Consider the following 22,694-nt stretch of genomic DNA (forward strand, 5'->3'; position numbering starts at 1 on the left):
CTGGCCAAACATGAGATCATGTTAGAAAAATCATTTAAGGGAATTGTCTCACTAGGAAAAACCCTTTCTAAAAAGAAGCGGACTTATAGCCGTGGCGTCCGTCTTCTCTGACCCCCAACAATCAGCTGTTTTGACCGTGGGAAACTGCGCCGGGCCACACAATTTTTTTACAAGGATTGATTCAAATGAATGGTCGTCCATGTAATGTAAGGACGCGCTGGGTTCTGTTTTTATAGAAGGGGTCCTGAGCCGCTGCTCAGAATGAAAAGAAATGTCTCAGCGGGATGGACCTCCCAGATATTGGTGGCATATTTTAGGAATATGCCATGAATGTTTGTTCTGGGACAATCCCTTTAAATCTGGCATCACAAGTCATCATATCACTGTAACCTTTTTCTTCTGATATAACCTTACCTCTTACATAAGAATACGCTGCAAGAAGGTCACTGAAAAAGAGTCCGTCTCTGCTGGGAAGCCGAGATTCTGAGAGGTCAGGTTTGATATCTATGTTAAAACAATGTCAGAAAATCCCATTAAATACAGTAAAGTCCTCCGGAGCCATTGTAGATGACTAGAATGTTTTATATCCAAAACTATACATAATCCATGAAATGAGGTGTATCAACTTGAAGACAATAGAATGAAAAGCACATTCTGATCATACTTCAGTAGCAAGCAGTGTGTAATTAGGGGAGAGGCAGTAATCTCCAGTGACGAGTAACGCAAGCTAACCATGCAATACATTCACATCCAGCCAGTATAGGGTTAGTACAGCGCATATATCAGACAGTCTAGGCCTCATATTCACACACGTACTTCATGTTTGTATCGGTTCTGTATTTCAACGCTGGTTATGGAACTAATGTTAGTCAATGCAGCTATTAACATTATTATTATTGTGGCCGTATGTTAAATACACAGCATTATTTTTACTATAGAAGTCTAGGGACAGTAAAACATTGGCAGCCTTTCAGCGATCAGTTGTGATCGCCAGGGGAAGCTGCCAGCACGTGTTTCATTTAGCAGCAGTGCCACCACAGGAGAAAAGAAGCATTACACAGTTCCTATTGAATTCAAAGAGTTGCAAAGAACGTGGCGGGTCTTCTGGAGAGAGGCACTTTTTGTAGCCGCTCTCTACTCCAGCTAATTAATTAAAGTCTTCGAATTAAGGACTCCTCTCCATTAGGCCTAATTCACACGAGCGTATTTCACGTCCGTGTTACGCGCGTGAAAATAACGCACATGTCACACGGACCTATGCAAGTCAATGGGGCCATTCAGACATTGTGTTTTTCACGCAGCGTGAAACTTACTGCATGTCCTATACTTGTGCGTTTTTTGCGTATCACGCACCCATTGAAGTCAATGGGTGCATGAAAATCACGGACAGCACACGGACGCACATCCGTGTGCTGTGCGTGATTCACGCAACAGTTGCTAAAGAAATTATTTTGAAAAATAAAAACACCTCCTTCAGTTTATTTTGCTGAAGTGAAACGCGTGACATACTGATGACATACGCGCGTAAAAAACGCAGACACGCACCATAAACTGATGTCACACGGAACTGCAAGGCAGGAAAAACACTGCGTTTTTTATGCATGCAAAACGGACACGTTCGTGTGAATAAGGCATTACACTGTTTATGATGTACTCTGGCTCCAGTTAAGTAGGCAAAAAGGCAACATTAATGGGGGTACATTTGATTTAATTATAGGTGCATGGGTAGTTTTGAGTGCAACATTTTTCCTGATGGACATATTTGTTAAGATTGTTTTTAGGGGAAATGCTCTACAAGAGAAGAAAAAATTACTTCACATAAATACAGTGGAAAAATTTACAAATCTTGCATCATGCTATGTACAGTATACAGCATGCAAACTAAAGCAGCATTAAAGCTTATCCACCTTCTTCACAATGCGCAATGTAAATCTACATGTAAAGTTGTGTGACAGTAAATACTTTGCTGGTTATTTACAGATTTCAGGGTATTTCATGTCTTTTTCTCTATTCATAAAGATAGCTGCTTTCAAAATTGCTATAGTTGCCCTTGGAAACAGACCGCGGTTTATCACCTTCTGCTGTCAGACATGTGACAGTTTAGTGCTAACTGTATAAACCAGGGTTTGAGTTCCCACAATGCACTGCTGTCTAGTAATCAGCAACTTACTGAATCATGAACGGAGAAGAAAACATCAGGTCTCAAAATCGGCACAGAATATAAAATGCAAAACATTTACGGTACATCGTCTCAAAGCATTTGATATGGCTTTTAACTTGCCTGTTGTAAATTTCTGTCAAACACAGAGATCTCTTTTAAGCCTGGATTATTGGCCTCATGTATAAAAATTGTTGCAGAAAAAAATGGCCTTGTTGCCCGTAGTATCCAATAAATATATTTTTTTAACTGTACTGAAAAAATGAAATGTGGACCTGATTTATTGCTATGGGCAACAAGGCCATTTTTTCTCGGCCATACAGGAAATTATATTTATTGGATATCGTTTTAATGTGTGTTTTCTAAAAACATGCAATGCAGCGCGGGGGAAATCTGCCACAAACACAATTCCTGACCGTAGATTTCACTATAGGAATATTTTAATGTATTCACTTGCCAACAGTTCCGATTTTTGCAAAATGGACAGGGTTATGCTAACGTCGCAACCAATTTTGTGTTTTTTCAATTTCGTTTTTTCCTTCCCCGCAGTCCAAAAGCCATAACTTTTTTAGTTTTCCGTCGATACAGCTTTTTTAGGGCTTGTTTTTTGCAAGGCTAGTTGTAGATTTTTACGGCACCTTTTATTGCACCATATAATGTACTTCGAAACTGAAAAACTTTTTTTGTAGGGTGGAATAGAGGGGGAAAAAAACAGTCATTCCTCCATTGTTTTTTGGTTTTCATTTTTACGGCGTTTACCGGGCAGTAAAAATGACATGTTAACTTTGTTCAGTGGGGCAATACGATTACAGCGATACCAGATTTATATTGTTATTTTTATGTTTTAGTACTTTTACAAAGAAAAAACAAATTGTTAAAAAAGAAAATTTGTGGTGTCATATTCTGAGAGCCATAACTTTTTTATTTTTCGGTTGATTGAGCTGATGAGCTGTAGTTTTTATTGGTATCATTTTGGGGGTACATACTACTTTTTTGTATCACCTTGCAAGTTAAATAATGCTGTACTTTGATAGTTTAGATATTTATGGACACAGCGATACCAATTATGTTTATTCATTTTTTACATTAGTTTAGAGGACAGATGGGAAAATGTTATTTTTTTGAACTTTTAATATTTTATTAGTATATAAAAAAACTTTACTTAAAGGAGTTTTGCACGACCGGACAACTGATGACGTATCCGCCGTATAGATCATCAGTATACGATCGGTGTGGGTCCGACACCCGGACCCTGCACCGATCAGCTGGTCCGGATGCCTCCGTGTGCCGAATGTTTTAAAGGGTATGCAGTAGTTGGAGCCGGAAGCAGCTGTGTACGACCACTGCATGTTCTGCAGCTCGCCGCTATTCGATGAGTGGAGCCATCTGCTTCCGGCATAGATGTCCTGTGCCCAGAGGCAGCCGGAGCAGCTGATCGGTGCAGGGTCCGGCTGTCGGACCCCCACCGATCATATACTGATGACCTATCGTGTGGATAGGTCATCAGTTGTCCGGTCATGGATAACCCATTTAACTGTTTTTTACTTTATTTATTAGTCCCCTTAGGGACTAATTCTAATAGCTTAGATGCTGCTGTCGCTATTGACCACGGCATCTAAGTGCCTTGAACAGCCAGGATCCGAGTTAGCTCTGATCTCGGCCGGTGCAGCGAGGTGTCGGCTGTAACGTACTTACACCTGTAAGCCGCTCCATACTTCCTCTTCCCAGCTATGCTGTAACTGTACAAATGTCAGAAAGGGGTTAAATGTCCTTTTCCTTGCTGCAGCGGACATTTTTGACAGCAAGAAGTGCAGCCATATTGGTTGTCACTTTGGAATTCGCTTCTCAGAAACTGATGATGACTGTCATTTTCTTAGCATTCTCTATCAATAACAAAGTGACAACGAGAGGCTAATTCCAAAGTGACAACCAATATAGCTGCACCTCCTGTTGTCACTTTTCCAAAAATTGCTGCTGCAACAGAAAAATACCAATATTTCTGTAAGTAAAATTAAAATAAAGATCAAACTTTGGCTGCTAAGGATAGGCCAGCAACGTCATGTTCTGAAACCCCTTTAAAATACCATAAGATATTTTTAACCCTAGCGTGTCAATCAAACCTACATCAGAGCCTAGTGTCTGCTATGGCTCTTCTTCATTTTTACGTCTTGTTAATTTTTAAATTTTTATTTATGGACAATGAAAGATTTAACTTATTTATGTTTTACAACCTTCACTAGCAGTGTTTTAACACTAGGGTCCACCTTTGAGAACTATTCTTGATTATTAGACTAAAACATTATAATAAAAACTCATAATAAATTTGTATATTTTGAGCTCCCTCTAGTGGTGGCTGAAGGCAGCAAGAATTTTTGTCATTTAACTCCATTAGCTGTGTGACAGGAAGCAGGAAGCGCTGCAACAGAAAAGCTGAGCTCTTATCCATACAAATCAGTGCAGAATTTTAGACCTATAAATAAAATGTATCTAGAAATCTCACTATATTCTCCTTATAATGACTATAATCTTTGGTCAAGAACAGTTTTTATTAAATAAAAAAACACCAGAGAAACAGGCGTGGCGATCATTTGTGATAATTACCGTATTTACCATCATTCAGCTTCGTAGGGGGCATTACATAAGAAACCCTGGGGTCAACCTCTTTCAGTATGATTTTTGGAACTATAAATGAAAAAGAAAGATTGTATATCGTCTACTACAAGTTCTTACCATGTGCAAGATATGCAGCTTTTTTCCATTGTATTTAATGAGATATAAAGAGTGGCGGGTCGAAACATGGCAGCAGAGGACGAAAGACTCCTCCAGTGGATCCATGCTGTACCAGGATAATGTGACGCTCCGGTAGCAGAGGGTTTATCCCTTTATTAGAGGTTATTGCACATATACTCTATTATAGCTGATGTATTCTGCAATAACAACATAGTATACAATACAATAAAAATGCGACATGCCCTTGTTCTGTAGTCGGGTAGTCGGCCCTTTTGTTAGGCGGGCCAATGGTACCTCATCCCGACACTGCTTGTACTGGGTGCTGATAGGGTATGGTGATGATAACCAGAAGTTAAAGCTAACATGTATGAAAATTACATTCACAGGGTCAGACTGGCCCACCGGATTGCCAGAAGATCTTCCATGGGTTCAGGCTCCAACACAATAATGAGCCCTAAATGTCCAGCAGAAGATAACCCCGTGTGAAAATGACTTTGGAGCCAAGCACTTGCCATTAGAGTCTATTTCTTAAGAGATGATTCATAAAGAATATAAATTGGCTTATGCAAAGAAGCCAGTCTAAACGAGCAGAGCTGCAGTGTAAATCATGGGGAGGGGAAAGAGTAGCAACCTGAGGATTGCTGTGTCTTAATGGAGCAGAGCTAACAAGAAGTCAAGGTTGTTTTTCAGGTTTTATATAAATGAACCTTCGTTGTAGTATAAAAAGTTGTGCAGCTTTTGAATATATTTTGTTTCAATTTCTCAATATTTTTACGTTTGGCTTTCAATGAATGGAAATATTAATTGTTTACATTCTTTAAGTCATGTTTACACTGGTGCCCTTCTCATTAAGTGTATGAGACCTCTCTTGTGTAACAAGAGTACCTGTGTCAGATGGACATGATCAGGACAGATGTCTTTTTCCATTTACTGACAGCAAGCAGATATCTTGAAAATGGTGGATAATTGAAACATAAAATGTATTAGAAAGTTGCAGAATGTTTCATTTTACAATGAAAAACTTTATTTGCATAAACTGGAAAACCCCATTAAAGGTAAATAACAAGTAAAAACTACCCAAAAGCAGCAGACACCACAACTTGACATCCACTTTTATCAAACATGGGTTAGATCTATCCAGGAGTGGGCTACAGACCAGATTATGCTTACAAAGGCTTCCCAATGTATCCACCATCGCTAGGCATCTCCATCCTCTCTACTATATAAGGCTATATTCACATTGTGTTTGAGCCCTCCGTCGGAGGTATAATTCGCCATAGGACTCCATATCAAAAACACGTATACAGTGCGGTACATGTTTTTTTTATACTGTATCCCTATGCATGGAGTAGCGTAGTCTACCACACTATTGCATACAGCGAAAAAGAAGGAATGCCTGGTGTATGCCAAAAGGGCACCATTTTTGCATATGCAGGGTGAAAGGGGCCCTATGGCTATGTTCAGCATATGTGCCGGGAGCGTTCTTGATGCATATCCTGAATGTAGTTCAGAAACACAAACATAACTCGCATTAAGTAACATCAATCTGTCTCCTTACCACAGGTATAATTTACAATAAGATATTTCACGACTCCAGGCAGACAGGGACTTCCAAAATGTTTATCGTGTACCATTATTCTGCATCTCTGTTTCCCATAACACCTCTGTGCCAGCACGTTCAGGGCAGAGTATGATACACAGTCTGGAAGAAAAAGAACGAAGAGCTTTGTTATGTTTGATTTCATTTTTTTTTCATTTTTATCTGGCAGTAGCAAAAACAATGGAGAGCTTATTACATACAGGTATACACTGAACTCCATAATAAAACTGTATGCAGTAAGCTCCTGTGCTCCCTCTAGTGGAAGCTGCAGGCACTAATAATTTTATTATTTAACGCTATGCAGGAGATTCGCAGTACCAACCACTTTCGGGTGCAGTCACATGCGGCAGGTTTTGTTTGAACAATTTTCTGTGGCTGAATATCATTTCCATTCATCTGAATGAAACTTACACAACTCCATGCACCTGCCACATGTGACTGCACCCTTAAAGATATATCAGGAAATGAATCAGCACAGAATGGTGAAGCTAAATACAACATGGTGTTAAGAGGTGGAGATTCTCTTTAAAGAGTCATTTGTGATAACACTTTCGATTAATTAAAACCTTGTAGCAGGCTCCTATGCATTTTCTTGCCAACTACACTTTTTTGGATTTTCTAATGGACTCCTACTGCTACAGTGACTTCCAGTATCATTGACTGAGCTGCCTTTGTGTTAACCGCTAGTTATTCTGGGCGGCACTAATCACCAATCATGAAGCAAATATTGCCTCGTCATTACTTATATAAGGAAAGGCACGAAAGGTGAATTCGGCATAGACAGTGTATCCATGGCATTGGCATGTATTCCATAAAAAGTTTTGCTTGACTCCCCTCAGTAAATGTTCCTTTCTCTCTATAGCTGTGCTAAGTGGGCGAGCTCCTCCTCATGCGGAGAGGGAGAGCTGTGTTGTGTGCTCTGAACCTAAGATGCATCCCACTGCTACTCCCCCTCCGTTATTACAGCCTAATTCTCACACATAGGTAGAGACTGCAGCATCATCCCTCTCCTCCCCTTCCCTTCCCTCTCCTCCTTGTCTTCAGTTACTGTATTATGAGCTTTTTTGTATTCTGCAAGTAGACAGAGAAAAGACAGCTACAGACTGCTGGAATGCAAGAAGGATACCACTCTCTCCTAACATGTATTAAAGCGGTTATGTGGGGACCAAAAATTATTAGCAGTGTAGTGACTGCAGTATGTGAGTACACTCGCTAATGTACATTCTGGTCCCCCATCGCGCTGATTATAAGATTTCAATAGATTTTTATAGCGCTGGAGGGGGACCGGTACTCTAGTTGAACAGTCTTCCATCTCCTCAGTTATATTGGGGGGTCTATAGATTACACCAAAAGTAATTTTTTCAGTGTTTACCTCCCTTTGTAATTCCCCCCACAAGGTTTCAACCTCCTCACAATCTTCACCCTCTAATGTCTCGTTCACACTCGCCTTCATATCACTTCTCACATACAGACATACACCGCTGCCTTTATATCACTTCTCACATACAGACATACACCGCTGCCTTTATATCACTTCTCACATACAGACATACACCACCACCTTCATATCACTTCTCACATACAGACATACACCACCACCTTCATTCATATCACTTCTCACATACAGACATACACCACCACCTTCATTCATATCACTTCTCACATACAGACATACACCACCACCTTCATATCACTTCTCACATACAGACATACACCACCGCCTTTCCTATTTGTCCCGTCTTTCCGAAACAGTGTAAAACCCTGTAGATTTACAGCCCAGTCCCCCATTTTGTGTGCTAGACTTCTGGCATTTGTGAACATTCACTTTAACTTGCTTTCAAATGTTTCACTTTCATTATCAGAAATGTGATTTGACATTATTTGGGCATTTTTATTTTCATTGCTGTTTTGTAACGAAAGGATCTCCTTATCAAGTTGCCTAGTCCTCTCCCCACAGTCTGTTTCTCCCCCCACCAATATAGTTTGACCCCTCTCTAACCTAACTACCCCTTTATTTTCTACATTGACCTCCCTCCTCAGCCCTAGTTTAAACACTCCGCCACCCCAGCTAGAATTCTCTCCCCCAGCACAGCGGATCCCCATCCATTTAGGTGCAAATCATCTGCAGAATACAGTTTGTACCCCAATGAAAAGTCAGCCCAGTGCTCTAGGAACCCAAAGCCTTCTCCTCTACACCAAGACTTCAGCCATGCATTTAACTCCCTAAGCTCCCGCTGTCTTTCCTGTGATGCGCATGGCACATGTATATTAGCGAGTGTACTGACATACTGCAGTGAGTAAACTACTAATACTTTTCGGTCTCCACATATCCCCTTTAACATGTACTACTGATTTATGCTAAGTATAACAACAGGTACGCTTTAAGGAAAAAGAATGTCAATCAGGGGCGTAGCTAAAGGCTGATGGGCCCAGGTGAAAAAATCCTTCTTGGGTCCCCCACCCAAACTTCTTCTCATAGCCGACGGCCCGCAGCTTTCAGCTGCATCGCTGGGTCTCCTAATAGACCCAACGATGCAGCACTAGCAGCCAGGGGCGTCACTAAGGTCTTAAAACCTCAGGGGAAATTGCCCCAATACATATACCAATGGATGTGGAAAGGAAGAAAACAGTGTGAACATAATCCTAATCAGTAAATTCATTCATAATTTTTTCTGTAGATTCCTGCAAGTATCTCGTCTATTTTAGCTGGCAGTAGAAGAAAAAATAAATCTGCGGAAGAAGGATTTTATTAGAATACACATTTGTTGAACGGATGTTAAGTTTCCATTAACATACACTGTATCCTGCTTTACTTTTAGATTCTCCTATACACCTGATTCCCTTTAGTCACATGACCATGAATTATATCCACATATTCTTACCATATGGGGTCCCTCGGTCCAAGTCGGTGATACAAGGGCTCTTTTCATTGGCGAATCTGCCATAGACAGCAGAGTAGATGTTGAGTAACTTGGGCTCTTTGCAGTGAAGCTTCAGTTCGCGGTTTTCACAAACAGATGTCGATTTGTATTCAGCTAAAAACAGAAGCATAAACTAAATAAAGTCTGTACAAGTGTTAACATTATGCATCCACCATATAACGTGGCGGGGTATTGCAGACGGAAAAGCTTGAAAAAGTTATTTTCGAAGATACAAGACACCTACACAAACTTAGCTGAGCAGACGCTTCAGGACTGAATCTACAATGCTGGATCCAGCAGGACCACGACAACCTGAGCCCTGCCCCATCCAGCAGACACAACTCGTATAGACATTGTATACGTTTCATAGATACTTAAAGGGGTTGTGTAGGTTATAGTAAATAAAGTTTATAAGAGATAAAGGAACAAAAAAATATTTTACAGAGCTGCAGACTGTGAACTCTCAGAACAGGACTGTGGCATTACAAGAACTAAGACACGAGCTGTCAGTCACAATGCAGTCCCACCCACATTCAGCTGCTCACAGTGTAAACTTTAGTGGTCACTATAGAATAAATACTTGATTTAGTTTTTAGTTTTTCAAATTCTACTACTATAATTTGATATAATGCAACATTTTTCTTATATGATTAGATTTTTCTTCTATGTCATGCTTGTAAAAAAATTATTCTGGACCCAATTCACATCTCTAAAATGTCCTGTATATCACTGGTTGATATGTTGCTGCGCTTTATTGGAGACATGCTGTAACCCAGATAGATAGAAGGTCAGTAACAGATATATATATACAGTGTAACAGACATCGGTTTGTCCCTCTTTAATAACTTATTTTTTTGCTTTATGGTTCAACTCATCATCATATCCAATTTGTTATCTGTGGTTTTACATATGACTGCATGTAAACCTACTGATATGTGCCCTTTTTACTATTTGTATTGCTTCAATGCATCTAAGTTTAAAAATGAAGCAAATTTGCAAATAGTCTTGATTAACAATATCCTACCATTTTGTGTATACAGCTCCTATGCATACCTATGTGTTTCCATGGATACAGATTACAAACGTGTTACTTTATTCTCTCTACCTTCTAGCCTAAAGACATGGCCTAATAGATTGCCTGTCAGTTTTACACTGACAGGAAATAATGCTTTGGTATACTAAGTATCAAAGCATTATATTTGCGATCAAAAGATCGCACAGTGAAGTCCCCTGGTGGGACTGAAAAAATAAGTAATTAATGCTAAATAAAAATTATTAATAAAGATTACAGTAAAAAAAATAAAACAATTTTTTCCTGTAAAAAGTTGTTTTATTTAGTAAAAGTGTATAAAAGAAATAAAAATACACATATATGGTATCGCCGCGACCATAATGGCCCAAGCAATAAAGTTAACATGTCATTTAAACCGCAAGGGGAAAGCCGTAAAAAAACCTGCAAAAAACAATGGCAAAACTGCTTTTTTCTTCCATTGCCCCCCAAAAAGTAATAATAAAAGTTAATCAGTAATCACATGTACCCCAAAAAAGTACCAATAAAAAAACGACATTGACAGAAAAATAAAAAAGTTATGGCTCTTGGAAAACGACAATGCAAAAACAAATAATTTTAGTTCAAATCTGTTTTTATTGTACAAAGGCAGTAAAACATAAAAAAAACCTATACATATGTGGTATCGTCGTAATCGTACCAACTCATAGAATAAGGGTAACGTTTATTTACGCCGCGCAGTGTACGGTGTAAATTTAAAATACATTGAACAATGGCGGAATTTATGGGTTTTTTTTCTATCCCCCCCCCCATAAAAAGTTAATAGAAGTTAATAAAAAAATATACACACCTCAAAAAGGTGCCATTAAAAAATACAACTAATCCAACTAAAAACAAATCCTCATACATATTCCTATGTCGACGGAAAAATAAAAAAGTTATAGCTCTTTAAAAGTGACGATGGAAAAACAAAAAAAATTGGTTGGTCATTAAGGCCTAAATTAGGGGTTAAAGGAAATGTCTGTGTTTGTTCATTTTTTTTAAAAAAAAGCTGTAGCTTTTTACTTATTTGGTTAATAACTTCCTTTGTGGCGGCCATGTTGGAGGCACACACTTCCTTCTTGTATTTTCTGTATAGACAGTGTAGCAGGGTGTGTGCTTAAAGGGACACTCCGGCCAAAACTCTACTTTCCCATGTGTATCATTCTGGTATTCCATGTATCTCTCTCCTGTTCTTGCTGCTTCTATCTCTATATCAGACTGGGATGGTTACTTAGCTGCAGTGTGAATCCGTCTCCGTGACTCGCTTTCTCTACTTGAGTCTATGGAGATCTATGTGTCACCCATCACAGGCTTCAGCAGTTCCTGGACCACACTAGTATTACACAGGGGGGGCAAACTTCTATCATCAGCCACCACTGATACTTAGACAGGTTCCTGTCACACAGGTGTAGAAGAATATAGTGCAGCCTCCCTGTCTGTATACTTTTGGTTTCTCAGCTTATTTAGCAGAATATAAAGAGAATAATCACAGTGTCTCCCAGCATGCAGAAATGGTATGGTCTTTAGCTGGTCATGTGATGCTGTGCTGAAGCATCATGGTATTGCTAGCAAAGCAGAAAGGAAGAGAAAGCTGGGGAAATCTAAGCACAGGCAAGGCAGCAGTTCAAAAAGTAAGAACAGTATGCATAAAAGAAGTGTAGAGTGTGGTATACAGTCAGGTGGGGGGGTGCAAGGATGGAAAGTAGAGTTACCACTGAAGGTCTTCTTTAATGGCAACAAAATTGAATAGGGGGTTAAAGGAAAAGTGTCGCCCCAAAAAAAATTTTTATATCAGTTTGAGGTTAGTGTTTTATAAAAAACTTTTGTATTTATTTGTGTGTTTGTGTGTTACTTTTTTTTATTTTTTTACTTTTTCTTCCCTATGGGGGCTGCCATTTTTTTTTCCATTTCTGTATGTGTCGATTAACGACACATACAAACATGGAATACGGCAGCTACAGTCCCATAGTGAATGCGAACAGAGCCCGTTCCATCCACTATGGTGTACGCCGTTTGTGTGGGAATGGCGCATGCGCCGCTCCCACACAGTCCAAGTTGAACTGAGCGCTGTCCGGCGCCATTTTCCTGTAGACCGGAAGTCGCGGCCGGACAGTAAGATTACTACTTCCGGTCGCGGCTTCCGGACTTGTGCACTTGGAGCAGCGGGAGCGGACGGACCGGAGGGAGCGGCGGCGGCAGGAGCAGGTAAGTGATTTCTATGTATGTTCGTGTTTCAGTGTGTTTACTACTGTATGTAAACCTTCTACACTGTGTGTTAGCTCAAAAAATGGCGACACACAGTGTAGGAGGTTTGACCGTTCAATCCCCTCGTTTCTCCCGGCACTAGCCAGGATAAAGGAGGGGGGGATTCTGAGAGCTCACTAGAGCGAGGGATTTTTTCCCAATTTTGCAGCATAAAGCAATGTGGTTGCTTTACCACATGCAATGCTGCAATTTTGGGAATTGCTCCATCTAGTGACCAGTGCTGGGAAATATTATAAATTAGAATCTAATTTATAATATTTCCTGACTCGTGAAAAAAATAAAAAAAATTAGAACAATGTTTAATCACCTACACACTAATTGTTTAACTAAAAAAAAATAATGCATTTTTTGCTAGCAACACATTCCCTTTAAGTGACTAAGAAGTGTCATAGATTATTACAGACTCCAGGAAGTGATGGAGCCCACTGCCCTAGAGGCAGGGGAGCTACATACAGAGCCTTATCTGTGTGTATAGTGTTACTATCCTGCCTTATCTAGACTTCCAGCAGTACAATAGAGCAGTCAATAACTCACCACCCTCCTCTAATGATAATGAGATGACTCTGCTCAATCTGTCCCAATCTGTATAGCAAAGTTGACAAGTAAACTACAGAGGACAAGAAGTGTCATTTTACTGTCTGCTCTAGTGGCTTAAATGACCTAATGGTTTTAAGATGCATATGGTGTCAATATTTGCACCAGTGACATGCAGAAATGGATTAGAATGATAAAAAAAAATATTTGGCATCTCTAAGAATGTGAGCCTAATATGGAGGAGGGCAGTATATAAAAATATTGTATATTTTTGCTGAAAAAGCCTTCTAGACATGAACTGGCTCAGACAGGTGGTGGAAAAGGGGAAACATGCATTATTTTCAAATGGTAAACGTATGACTGTAATCTCCCCCCTGAATCAGACGGAGGGGAAACAAGCCGCTGGTCAATTGCCAGAGACAGTTTCTGAAAAAGAAACATCTCTTTCTACTGTTGTAAAATAAGCCTCTTCAACACTGGCAGAGAGTACACACTTGTTTAATAGGATTATTCCCTCCATTCAGGCAGAAAACAAAGTCCTTTTTTATGTACTGTAATCAGCACAATAAGTTGGAAAACATCTTGAGTACAGTCGTAGCCGTACAGGGCAGACGGTGGTTAATAGTTCAGTGCACGACATAGAAAAAAGAAAAAGAGAGACAGAAATGTGTCTTCAGAGGGGAAAATTGAGGCAAAAAGGGCTATAGGAGTTTTAGTTTGGAAAATTATCATTATCATTAAAGTGAATGTCCACTCTAGAACAATATTTTGTTTTATTTAATATAAGTAGTTATACAACACTGTTCTCAATAATGTCTTAATATATCTTTATAGGCTTCAGAGCTTTATTTTTCTGATACAGAGCTCCAAATTTCCTGCCTAGAAATAGAATTAAATGATAGAATTCTGGCTGCCTTCAGCCACCACTAGGGGGAGCTTACGGCATACTGTTTATACATTGAACTCAATAATAAGACAGCTGCAGCAAGCTCTTAAACTCCTTCTAGTGGTGACTGCGGGCCAACAGAATTTTAGCTGTCTATAAAGATATATTAAGAAGTTAATCAGCACAATATGTTAGACCTTAAAAAAATAACAATATTATAATGTGGAAATTCACTTTAAAGGGGTAGTCTAGCGAAGAATTATTTTTAAACCAGCTCACAGTGGTGTACAAAAAAAAAACAAAAAACATACTCACCTCACTGATCCCTCGCTACTCCTGTACCAACCCAGCCCGATCCCCCGCTGGTCTCTATTTCCGGCTCAGTAATGACGCCTAGATATGTGATTACTGCGACCAGTGATTGGCTGCAGTGGTCACATGTCCCTGTGTCTGGATGTCCATGTTGAGCAGGAAGTAGAGACCGGTGGGGAACCAGGAAGATTTGGTACAGGTGTGACGAGGAATCGGTGATGTGAATATGGCTTTTTTTTTCTACACAAGTGTGAGCTGGTTTGAAAATATTTTTTATTTGCTGGGCAACCCCTTGGTCGTCCTCTACTCTCAAGTTCTATTCACCCATTTGATTGTTATATGTGTTTCTGGCAAGTTGACATATCACACATTTATGGCCTATAGTACTAAGTATAAGATATCAATGTAATATTATATCCCAGATAACGCCTTTAAAAAAACAGAAATGAAGAAATGTTTTTGGAAATGAAAGCTGAAACCTAACAGGAATAGTGCAACGCCTGGCATGTAATAAAATAAAACAGTATTGTCACAACACAGCAGTATCACTCTATATTCTGAAGCTGTGGCAGGAGTAACATTTACCCTACTGTCCTAGCCATTTTTATTGTAATAAACAGTCTTACTTAAAGGGGTTCTCTACTTTTTACCATCTCTTTTTGTTCATAGGGCGATGAAAAATAAGTTGATTTCTCTTTGCCCTCTGCTTTGAACCCCAGTGGTAGGGAAAATGAAGCATTACATGGTGCCCATTGATATTGTTTTTTGCATTGCCTATCAGTGAGGTGCCCCCAGATGTTGGTGAGGTGCGGCTGGGGAGGATGTTTTAGTTGAGATTAATTTTTTATTTTGTCATGGACTTTGACCATTGTTGGGGCCCAGTAGAAAAAGATTGAGAAGTTCTGATAAAGCGTTGGTTTGTTTGAATGAGTCGGGAATATATGATAAAGCCTTGGTTTTCTGGTAACATCCCTGATATTGTTGGGACTTTCTTTTAGGCAGAAGACTTCAAAGCTGGCCATACATGTGAGATAACTGCAGATCCGACATGGTTCTATCTGCCTTGACACAACAGAGCCTAAGGCTGTATTCACACGTGTCACATTTGCGGTGCTTTTGTTAATTACGTAATATCTTATACTGTAATATATCAAAAACACATCCAAATTTCTCGGAAAAAAACATGGCAAAAGTCACAATAAAACCATCAAGACTTATACGTATGCTAATGAAACATTTGCTGGAATGGGCTGCATTTTATCCTTATCGCTTTTCTGCGCCGTCTACCCCAGTAGATGACCTTCCCACTACCTTATGCTGTTACACTAGATTTTTAGTTCAGGACTCAGAGACACCTGGTAGCATGTCCTATTGGAGCTGTAATAGCTCGCCATGTTGGTTGCCACTCAGCTTTATGGGAAACGTAATAAATAGAAAATGGCGGAACATAATTTTTACCGACCCGGCAAAAGAAGTCGACAAATTAAGAAGTTATAATTACAATGGTTTTCATTTTTGATGAAATGTATAAATATTGAAAAAAAATAGTGCAACCAAACATTTCGCAGTGTCTATCAGAGATATATATGTTGGGAGATACTTCCGACCTATACCTCCGACATAAGCCTCCGAAGTATGCCACTTCATAGGGATATCGTGGCATACGCCACCCATAGTCTTTCATTGTAAAAAAAAAAAGTATACTTTTTACACTGTATATCTCTGTATGGAATAGCGCAGTCAACAGCACATTACCATACAGCAGAAAAAAAAGTTATTTCGTCGTATACCAGCCTGACTCTTTTGGCCACCGTCGGGTGTATGAGGGCCTATGGATACATTTAACAAATATGCAGGGATCTTTTTTCGGCACATACGGTGAAAACAGTGCAGTGTGAAAAGGACCTAAGGCTTTGTTCACATAAGCGTCATCATGGCTTCCTTTATTAACAAAGACAGCTTTGATGAATTCTTTGTGAAACGGATCCTAACAAATTCTGACTGATTACATGAACTTATAATAATGGGGTCTGGAAGGTTTCCATTGGATTCCTGTGTTTTGTGGCAGTAGGAATAGCGTTGTCAAAAACACTGATTGAAATGAACCTATTGGCAGTGTGAACAGAGTCTAAAGACCCTTTTACACAGGCCAATGATCGGTTCACCTGAACGCTCGTTCCCGATCATTTCCCTGTGTAAACAGGGCAATGAACAGCCAATGAATGAGCAAACGCTCGTTCATCGGCTAAACAGCTGGTTTATGTGGCTAATAAAATGGTCGCTATTGGGCATCACATCTCCCTGAAGATATGCTGCCGACATGATGGAAATGTATGGGGATGAACGATTGTAGTATTGATGGTTTGTTCCCCTACATTACCGATCATAGCTGCGTGTAAAAGGAGCAAACGTGTACCAATCGACGAGCTGTCTCGTTTATCGGCACTCGTTTTCATGGCCCTCATCGGGCCGTCAAAGAGGACCTCAAGACACATTTGTATCAATCTGGTAATAATATGAATGTGCCATGCCAAGAGTAATAATATCATAATATACAACTACTATATGAATGTACATACTAGGTTTGCACTTGTACGAGACCAAAAGATACTTGGTTATGCCCGGACATGGGTCTAGCCCAAAAACACGGCTATTCACAGGGAGTTGGCAGGATCTCAGATTCTGGCATTCATCCAGGACTTTCTATAACAAAAGATAAAAACTATGTGAATACATTGCACCCAATATCAATGTATATATACAAACAATGGTATGATATCGCATGGCCGTGCACATAGTAAGGATTTGTTATCTCTTCATCTTATCTTGTGCCTGGTACTACAATACAAGAATCACAATATGTGGCAGGAAGGAAACCCAGTCCCCTGCAACTTTCCTGTTTTACATCTTATCTATATACTTAGTCATGTTAAGTGTTTCTTATCTACATATTTAACATGATATATGAAATAATTTCCGTTTCATTAAAAGGCACTCTGTTGGGAAACGGAATACATAAATATTCATATATATATATAGACAAAAAATAGGCAGCACTTCGTAGAGCAAAGTGAAAAAATGGGTACTTTATTACCCTCAGGCTACGTTTCAGCTCTTCCCCCTAGAGCCTTCCTCAACCCACACGCTGCCTGTGCTGCTGGATTTTGGATTACTTTTATATATAAAATTTGTTTTATACATATTTATTCTGGAGAGGTTTCATAAAGGTGTAAATTGAAAATATTTCTTCACCCTAATTTATTTTTAGAAAAATCTTATTCATAATGATACAACTGCTGCCAGGCTGCCGTTCCCCCTTATTTCTGTAGGCATGGCCCCAAACCATCCTGGAAATGAACAGCTGAGTCATGTTGGACAGACTAGTTGCTGGGGACAGACTACCAGACAATTATAGCCTTTTATTTGGGGGATGCAAGGCAGTGTGTTCCTTACAACCAGTCTAAATTGGCCTTATGCCGAGGGCAAATAAGAGCCAGGGAGGCTAGGCAATACTCTAATCATGCTTTAATCTATATCTATTAAACAAAGTTTTATTGGCTACAAAATATATACATTTGATTAAAATGCTATTTCAATTTAAGAATGAAAGGTTATATTCACACAACCATTAAGCTCCATTCTATCGGGAGTCTGATAGAATAAAACTGATATAGTAACATACAAAATCATCTGACAGAGCTAGTAAAAAGTGTTCTTAATAATAATCTGTGCATATGTGTAAGGCTCCATTCACACTGGTGCCATGGTTCCGACCGTACAGGTTTCTATTGCCCCTCAGAGGGCAGAACAGTGTAGTCTGTTGCGCTATTCTGCCCAAAAGAAAAATAGAACCAGACAAATCCATCAATGGGATCAGTTAGAAATCGGATCAAAATTAATTAATGCATTAAAATAATTTGCATATGACAATTTTTTGCCTTTAATAGATGCCCTTCCCCAGTGCCACATCTGTCACAGATCCTGTAAGAGGAAATGGTCCTTAAAATAACCCTCTGGTCCCGCAACAACATTTTACATATGATGGGGTATATGGAATAATATTTAACTGGTGCCCTCCAGTTGTGCTCCCCTGCTGTGTATCCACCGATTTGGGTTTCCCTCTGTGTTGTCCCAACATGGCTCTAGCGCTTCTTAGACTAAGAGTCTGAGACACACCCACTGTTCTCGGATTTGCCAGAGCTACTCACGTGAGCAGTTGTAGCCAATCAAACAACAAAGGGAGTGTCTTATACTCAGTCTGTGAAGCGCTGTGGCCACTTTGGGAAAACACAGAAAGGGACAACAAAGCTGCGGATCCACGGCAGAGGGGTGCAACTAGAGGGCACCAGGTAAAATAACTCCACATACCTAATCACATTTATTATTTTGTCCTGGTACCCAGAGGGTCGCTTTAAGCCTCGGTCCTGATGCAAAATCTGTAACAGGTCTTCTGAAATGAGGCAGAGGATCCTTTTGGGTTGCCTCAGGTTCCAGGACCTGAGGGTCACTGCAACCTCTGCACCCATTTAGTTATGCCTTTGATTCAAGACATGTAATGAGAGATGGAGAATATGTGCAGGATTTTTCACACATTATCGTACTTCATGCGTTGCATTTCTAAGTGGTTTGCGCCTTGTGGCTAGATGGATATTTGCTGTATAATGTACCTCCTACTGTAACTGTAGTTTCCTATGTAGAAAGTGCAGCATATTCATCACTTACCTGTAGTGCAGTTTGTGCGAGGCACTTGTGATGAGGACTGGACATGGTCTCGGGTGATGATGAGGCACACATTGGAGGGATATGTGAAGGACGCCCATAAAACGCTGACTGGATGCTAATGGTGGAGTGACGAGGACACTGGAGCGTCAGATGTTCCCCGTCACAGGCAGATACAGTGTGATTCTGCAGCAGTTTTGTCAGATACCCTGGATACAGAGAAAAATAACCTAATTACTGGACTGTAATTAGTACGTTTCCTGTACTGATCCCTTACATCTATTCGATCTATTTGGAAAGACCTCCGATTTATGTGATTCACACCAGTCATTTCCAAAGCTCAATATACAGGACACACAGATCATCAACTAACTGGGTCATGTGACTGCGTTCATTTGATATATCATTATTATTCGCTAATACCAGACAGTTATTCTCCTGACATCTTCATCTGTCCATAAAGTAGGAGTAGATAGTTACAGCAGCCATTTTTAAGAGCTATGGAGCAAGGTTTTAGTCACAGAGTTCATAAAACTAAACTAATACCACATTATTTATTATATCTGTAGGACTTTTTATATTTTCCAGAAATATTTTGCCTTTAAAAGTATTTGAAAATGATAAAAAATGTTTCCGTTGCTTATATGGTGCCACAATTGTCACCATTCACATTAGCCCTCACAATCTAATTTCCCTTTCTCAGACACATACAATTTGGGGCCAGTTTACCTACCAGTATGTTTCTGGAGAGTGGGAGGAATCCGGAGAAGCCAGAGTAAACCCATACAAACCCGATGCAGATGTTGCCTTAGCTGGATTTGAACCCAGGACCCCAGTGCAAACCACTAAGGCACCGTGCTGCCCGTAACTGTTCATGGTTATGATATTATATTGGCTTTGTATTTGGGCAGTTTATTGCCTGTTGTGGTCTTCTACCTATATGGTGGGTCTGTTATTGTGATTTTCTTTATTATGGGGATTGTTTGCTAGGTTTTTTTTTTATCCATTATCTAAGATGGTATCTGTTGTATATTTTTGGCTATAATAAATCCAGAGGATTCTAGATGTTCTAATAGGGGCCCATTATTGTGTCAGAATCAAACCTTTCCCCCTGGAGGATCCTCTGGTACTCTGGTGGGTCAGACCAGCCCTGTACCCCACTCCGACATGGTTTGTGCATGTTATATGGTACCGATGTTAGTTTTGTATTCATGAGGTAATATTGGTATCATTACACCTAAAATTTATTGGGCTTCACCTTATTGGCGGCATCATAGTGGTGGCGAAGCCACTCAATGTGACATGTAGAACAGTCGTCTTCAACCTGTAACTCACTAGCTGTTGCAAAACGTATCTTGAGACCACTGATATAGAATGGATAAGGTTCTGCCAGTATGTACATGAGGTGACAGCCCTTTTTATGATATAGCATTATTTTGAAGTATTTGAGAAGAGTTGTAAGATCTATGTTTTGCCGCTATCTATACGCCCCCATCACATAAGGTATGCAGTCAACACATACCCTGGCATTTCGTGTTATGGTATGGGCCAATTACCTTTTCAAGAAGGTGTGATGAAGCATTCAGAGATGTCAAAACAGCAGGTGATATAGAGATTGTGAGCTAAGTAAAGTCAGTATCCCCTGTCCATAGTAAATCACCAGTCCCTGTCCTTATAGTAATCCAGAGATGGAGGTCTATGGCTGACTGGTTACACACCTTAATCAATTCTGTGTAGGTGGAATTCCTGTCTGAACATCTTCGTTCAGATAATTACATTATAATTTCATCATTTCTGCTTTGTCACCACTGAAGTTCTTTCATTCCTGAAGTTGAATTCCAAATTTTTCCTCTAATCTCGAGAACTGTGATCTTGGAAAAGTTGCTATGATGTCGCATGAACTTATTTTGGCTCGGCCTAGCAAGACTGGGTCTTACAAATACTTATTCATGTGGAACGCTGGTTTTACCCTGTCTCATGAAGACAACCCCTGTCCATTTGACCTGTTATGACATATAGACATCATAAAGGGGGCTCCCCCACTTGGATCGTTCATGTGTTCCGTCTGAGCTTTCCGTCAGGGGAGGGCACCCATGAACGGAATCCAAACTGAAACCATAGGTTTTCCGTTTGCATCACCATTGATATCAATGGTGACGGATCCGGTGCAAATGGTTTCCGTTTGTCACCGTTATGCAAGGGTTTCGTAGTTTTGACGGAATACCGTAGACGACAGCGCCATTCATTCCGTCAAAACGACAGAACTCTTACACAACGGTGACAAATGGAAACCATTTGCACCATATCCGTCACCACTGAAATCAATGGTGATGCAAACGGAAAACCTATGGTTTCCATTTGTTTCAGTTTGGATTCTGTTCTTGGGTTCCCCTGACGGAAAGCTCAGACAGAACCCATGAACGGAGTCCAGACGCAGATGTGAACGAAGTCTTAGCTAGTAGGTCCATATGCAAACCCATTTAAATTGGTTGTTTAGAGAACCCTTTTGTTACAAAGGTTCTCTGGTGATAAGCTGATGTAGAAGGCTCCCACAATCAGTTGTAATTAGTAGGGGAACTGGTGCATAGACTTGTTGGGTCCTCCAGTGTAACAGTTGCTCCTTTTGTAACAACTCTACCTTCTGGCTAATAGAGGGGTGTAGGGGTGTCGGAATGGTAGATGTTTACCCACTCAGATGCCGCGGTCAATAGAGACCATGGTATCTAAGCCGTTGGAAAGAGGGGGACAGCCCTTCCGTCAGCACACCTGCCCCGATTGTAGAGTGCTGATGGTTGTCATGGCAGACTGAGAGCCTACTGAAGGCCCCCAGGTCTGCCATCTTAGTGGCAGGGCTTAAGAAAAACCTTTAAAAAACACATTATACTGCAATACAAAAGTATTGCAGTATAATGTGCAAACGATCCAACAAGTAAAAAAAATTTAAAAAAAGTAAATACATTTCTTTTTTCATGCAAAATAAAGAAAAAAAAAAACTCTTATCCAATTTTGCTTCCAAAGTAATATGAAAATAATAACATAAACATAATTGGTATTGCTGTGACTGTAAAAGTCAGAACTATTACAATATAACATTATGTAGCGCGCACGGTGAATGCCGTAAAAAATAAATACATTTTAAAATGCCAGAATCTACGTTTTTTTGGTCACAACGACTCCTACAAAAAATGTTGAAGAAAGTAATCAAAAAGTTGCATGTACCCCAAAAAATAAAAAAGTTATGGATCTCAGAATATGGCGACACAGAACAAAGTTTTTTTTAACAATTATGTGGTTTTTTTAAAAATAAATATAACACGTTTTTTTAATATTTGGTATCTCTTCAATTCCATTGAACTGCAGAATACAGTTAACATGTGGTTTTTACCACATGGTGACCGCCCTAAAAACTAAACCCAAAAAACAGTGGAGGAATCAGTGTTTCATATTTTTCATATTCCACTCCACAATAAACTTTTTTTCAGTTTCCCAGCACATTATATGGTACAATAAATGGTGCC

At 39.8% G+C, this 22,694-nt stretch overlaps 1 protein-coding gene across 2 annotated transcripts in view; it reads right to left on the reverse strand.

Moving 5' to 3' along the window:
• EVA1C (eva-1 homolog C) overlaps nt 1-22,694 on the reverse strand; it is a 69,772-nt gene that overhangs the window by 1,245 nt on the left and 45,833 nt on the right. The window contains exons 2-7 of one of the 2 annotated variants that reach the window (XM_075850952.1): nt 19,180-19,385; nt 17,037-17,160; nt 9,371-9,523; nt 6,447-6,590; nt 4,760-4,840; nt 415-504 (exon numbers count right to left, since the gene is read on the reverse strand). In XM_075850952.1, coding sequence (XP_075707067.1) covers nt 415-504; nt 4,760-4,840; nt 6,447-6,590; nt 9,371-9,523; nt 17,037-17,160; nt 19,180-19,385 — 798 coding nt within the window. The remainder of the gene's footprint in view (nt 1-414; nt 505-4,759; nt 4,841-6,446; nt 6,591-9,370; nt 9,524-17,036; nt 17,161-19,179; nt 19,386-22,694) is intronic. The other variant, XM_075850951.1, reaches the window with a different exon arrangement.

The sequence above is a fragment of the Rhinoderma darwinii genome, chromosome 2, assembly GCF_050947455.1.
Source record: "Rhinoderma darwinii isolate aRhiDar2 chromosome 2, aRhiDar2.hap1, whole genome shotgun sequence".
Lineage (NCBI taxonomy): Eukaryota > Metazoa > Chordata > Amphibia > Anura > Rhinodermatidae > Rhinoderma > Rhinoderma darwinii.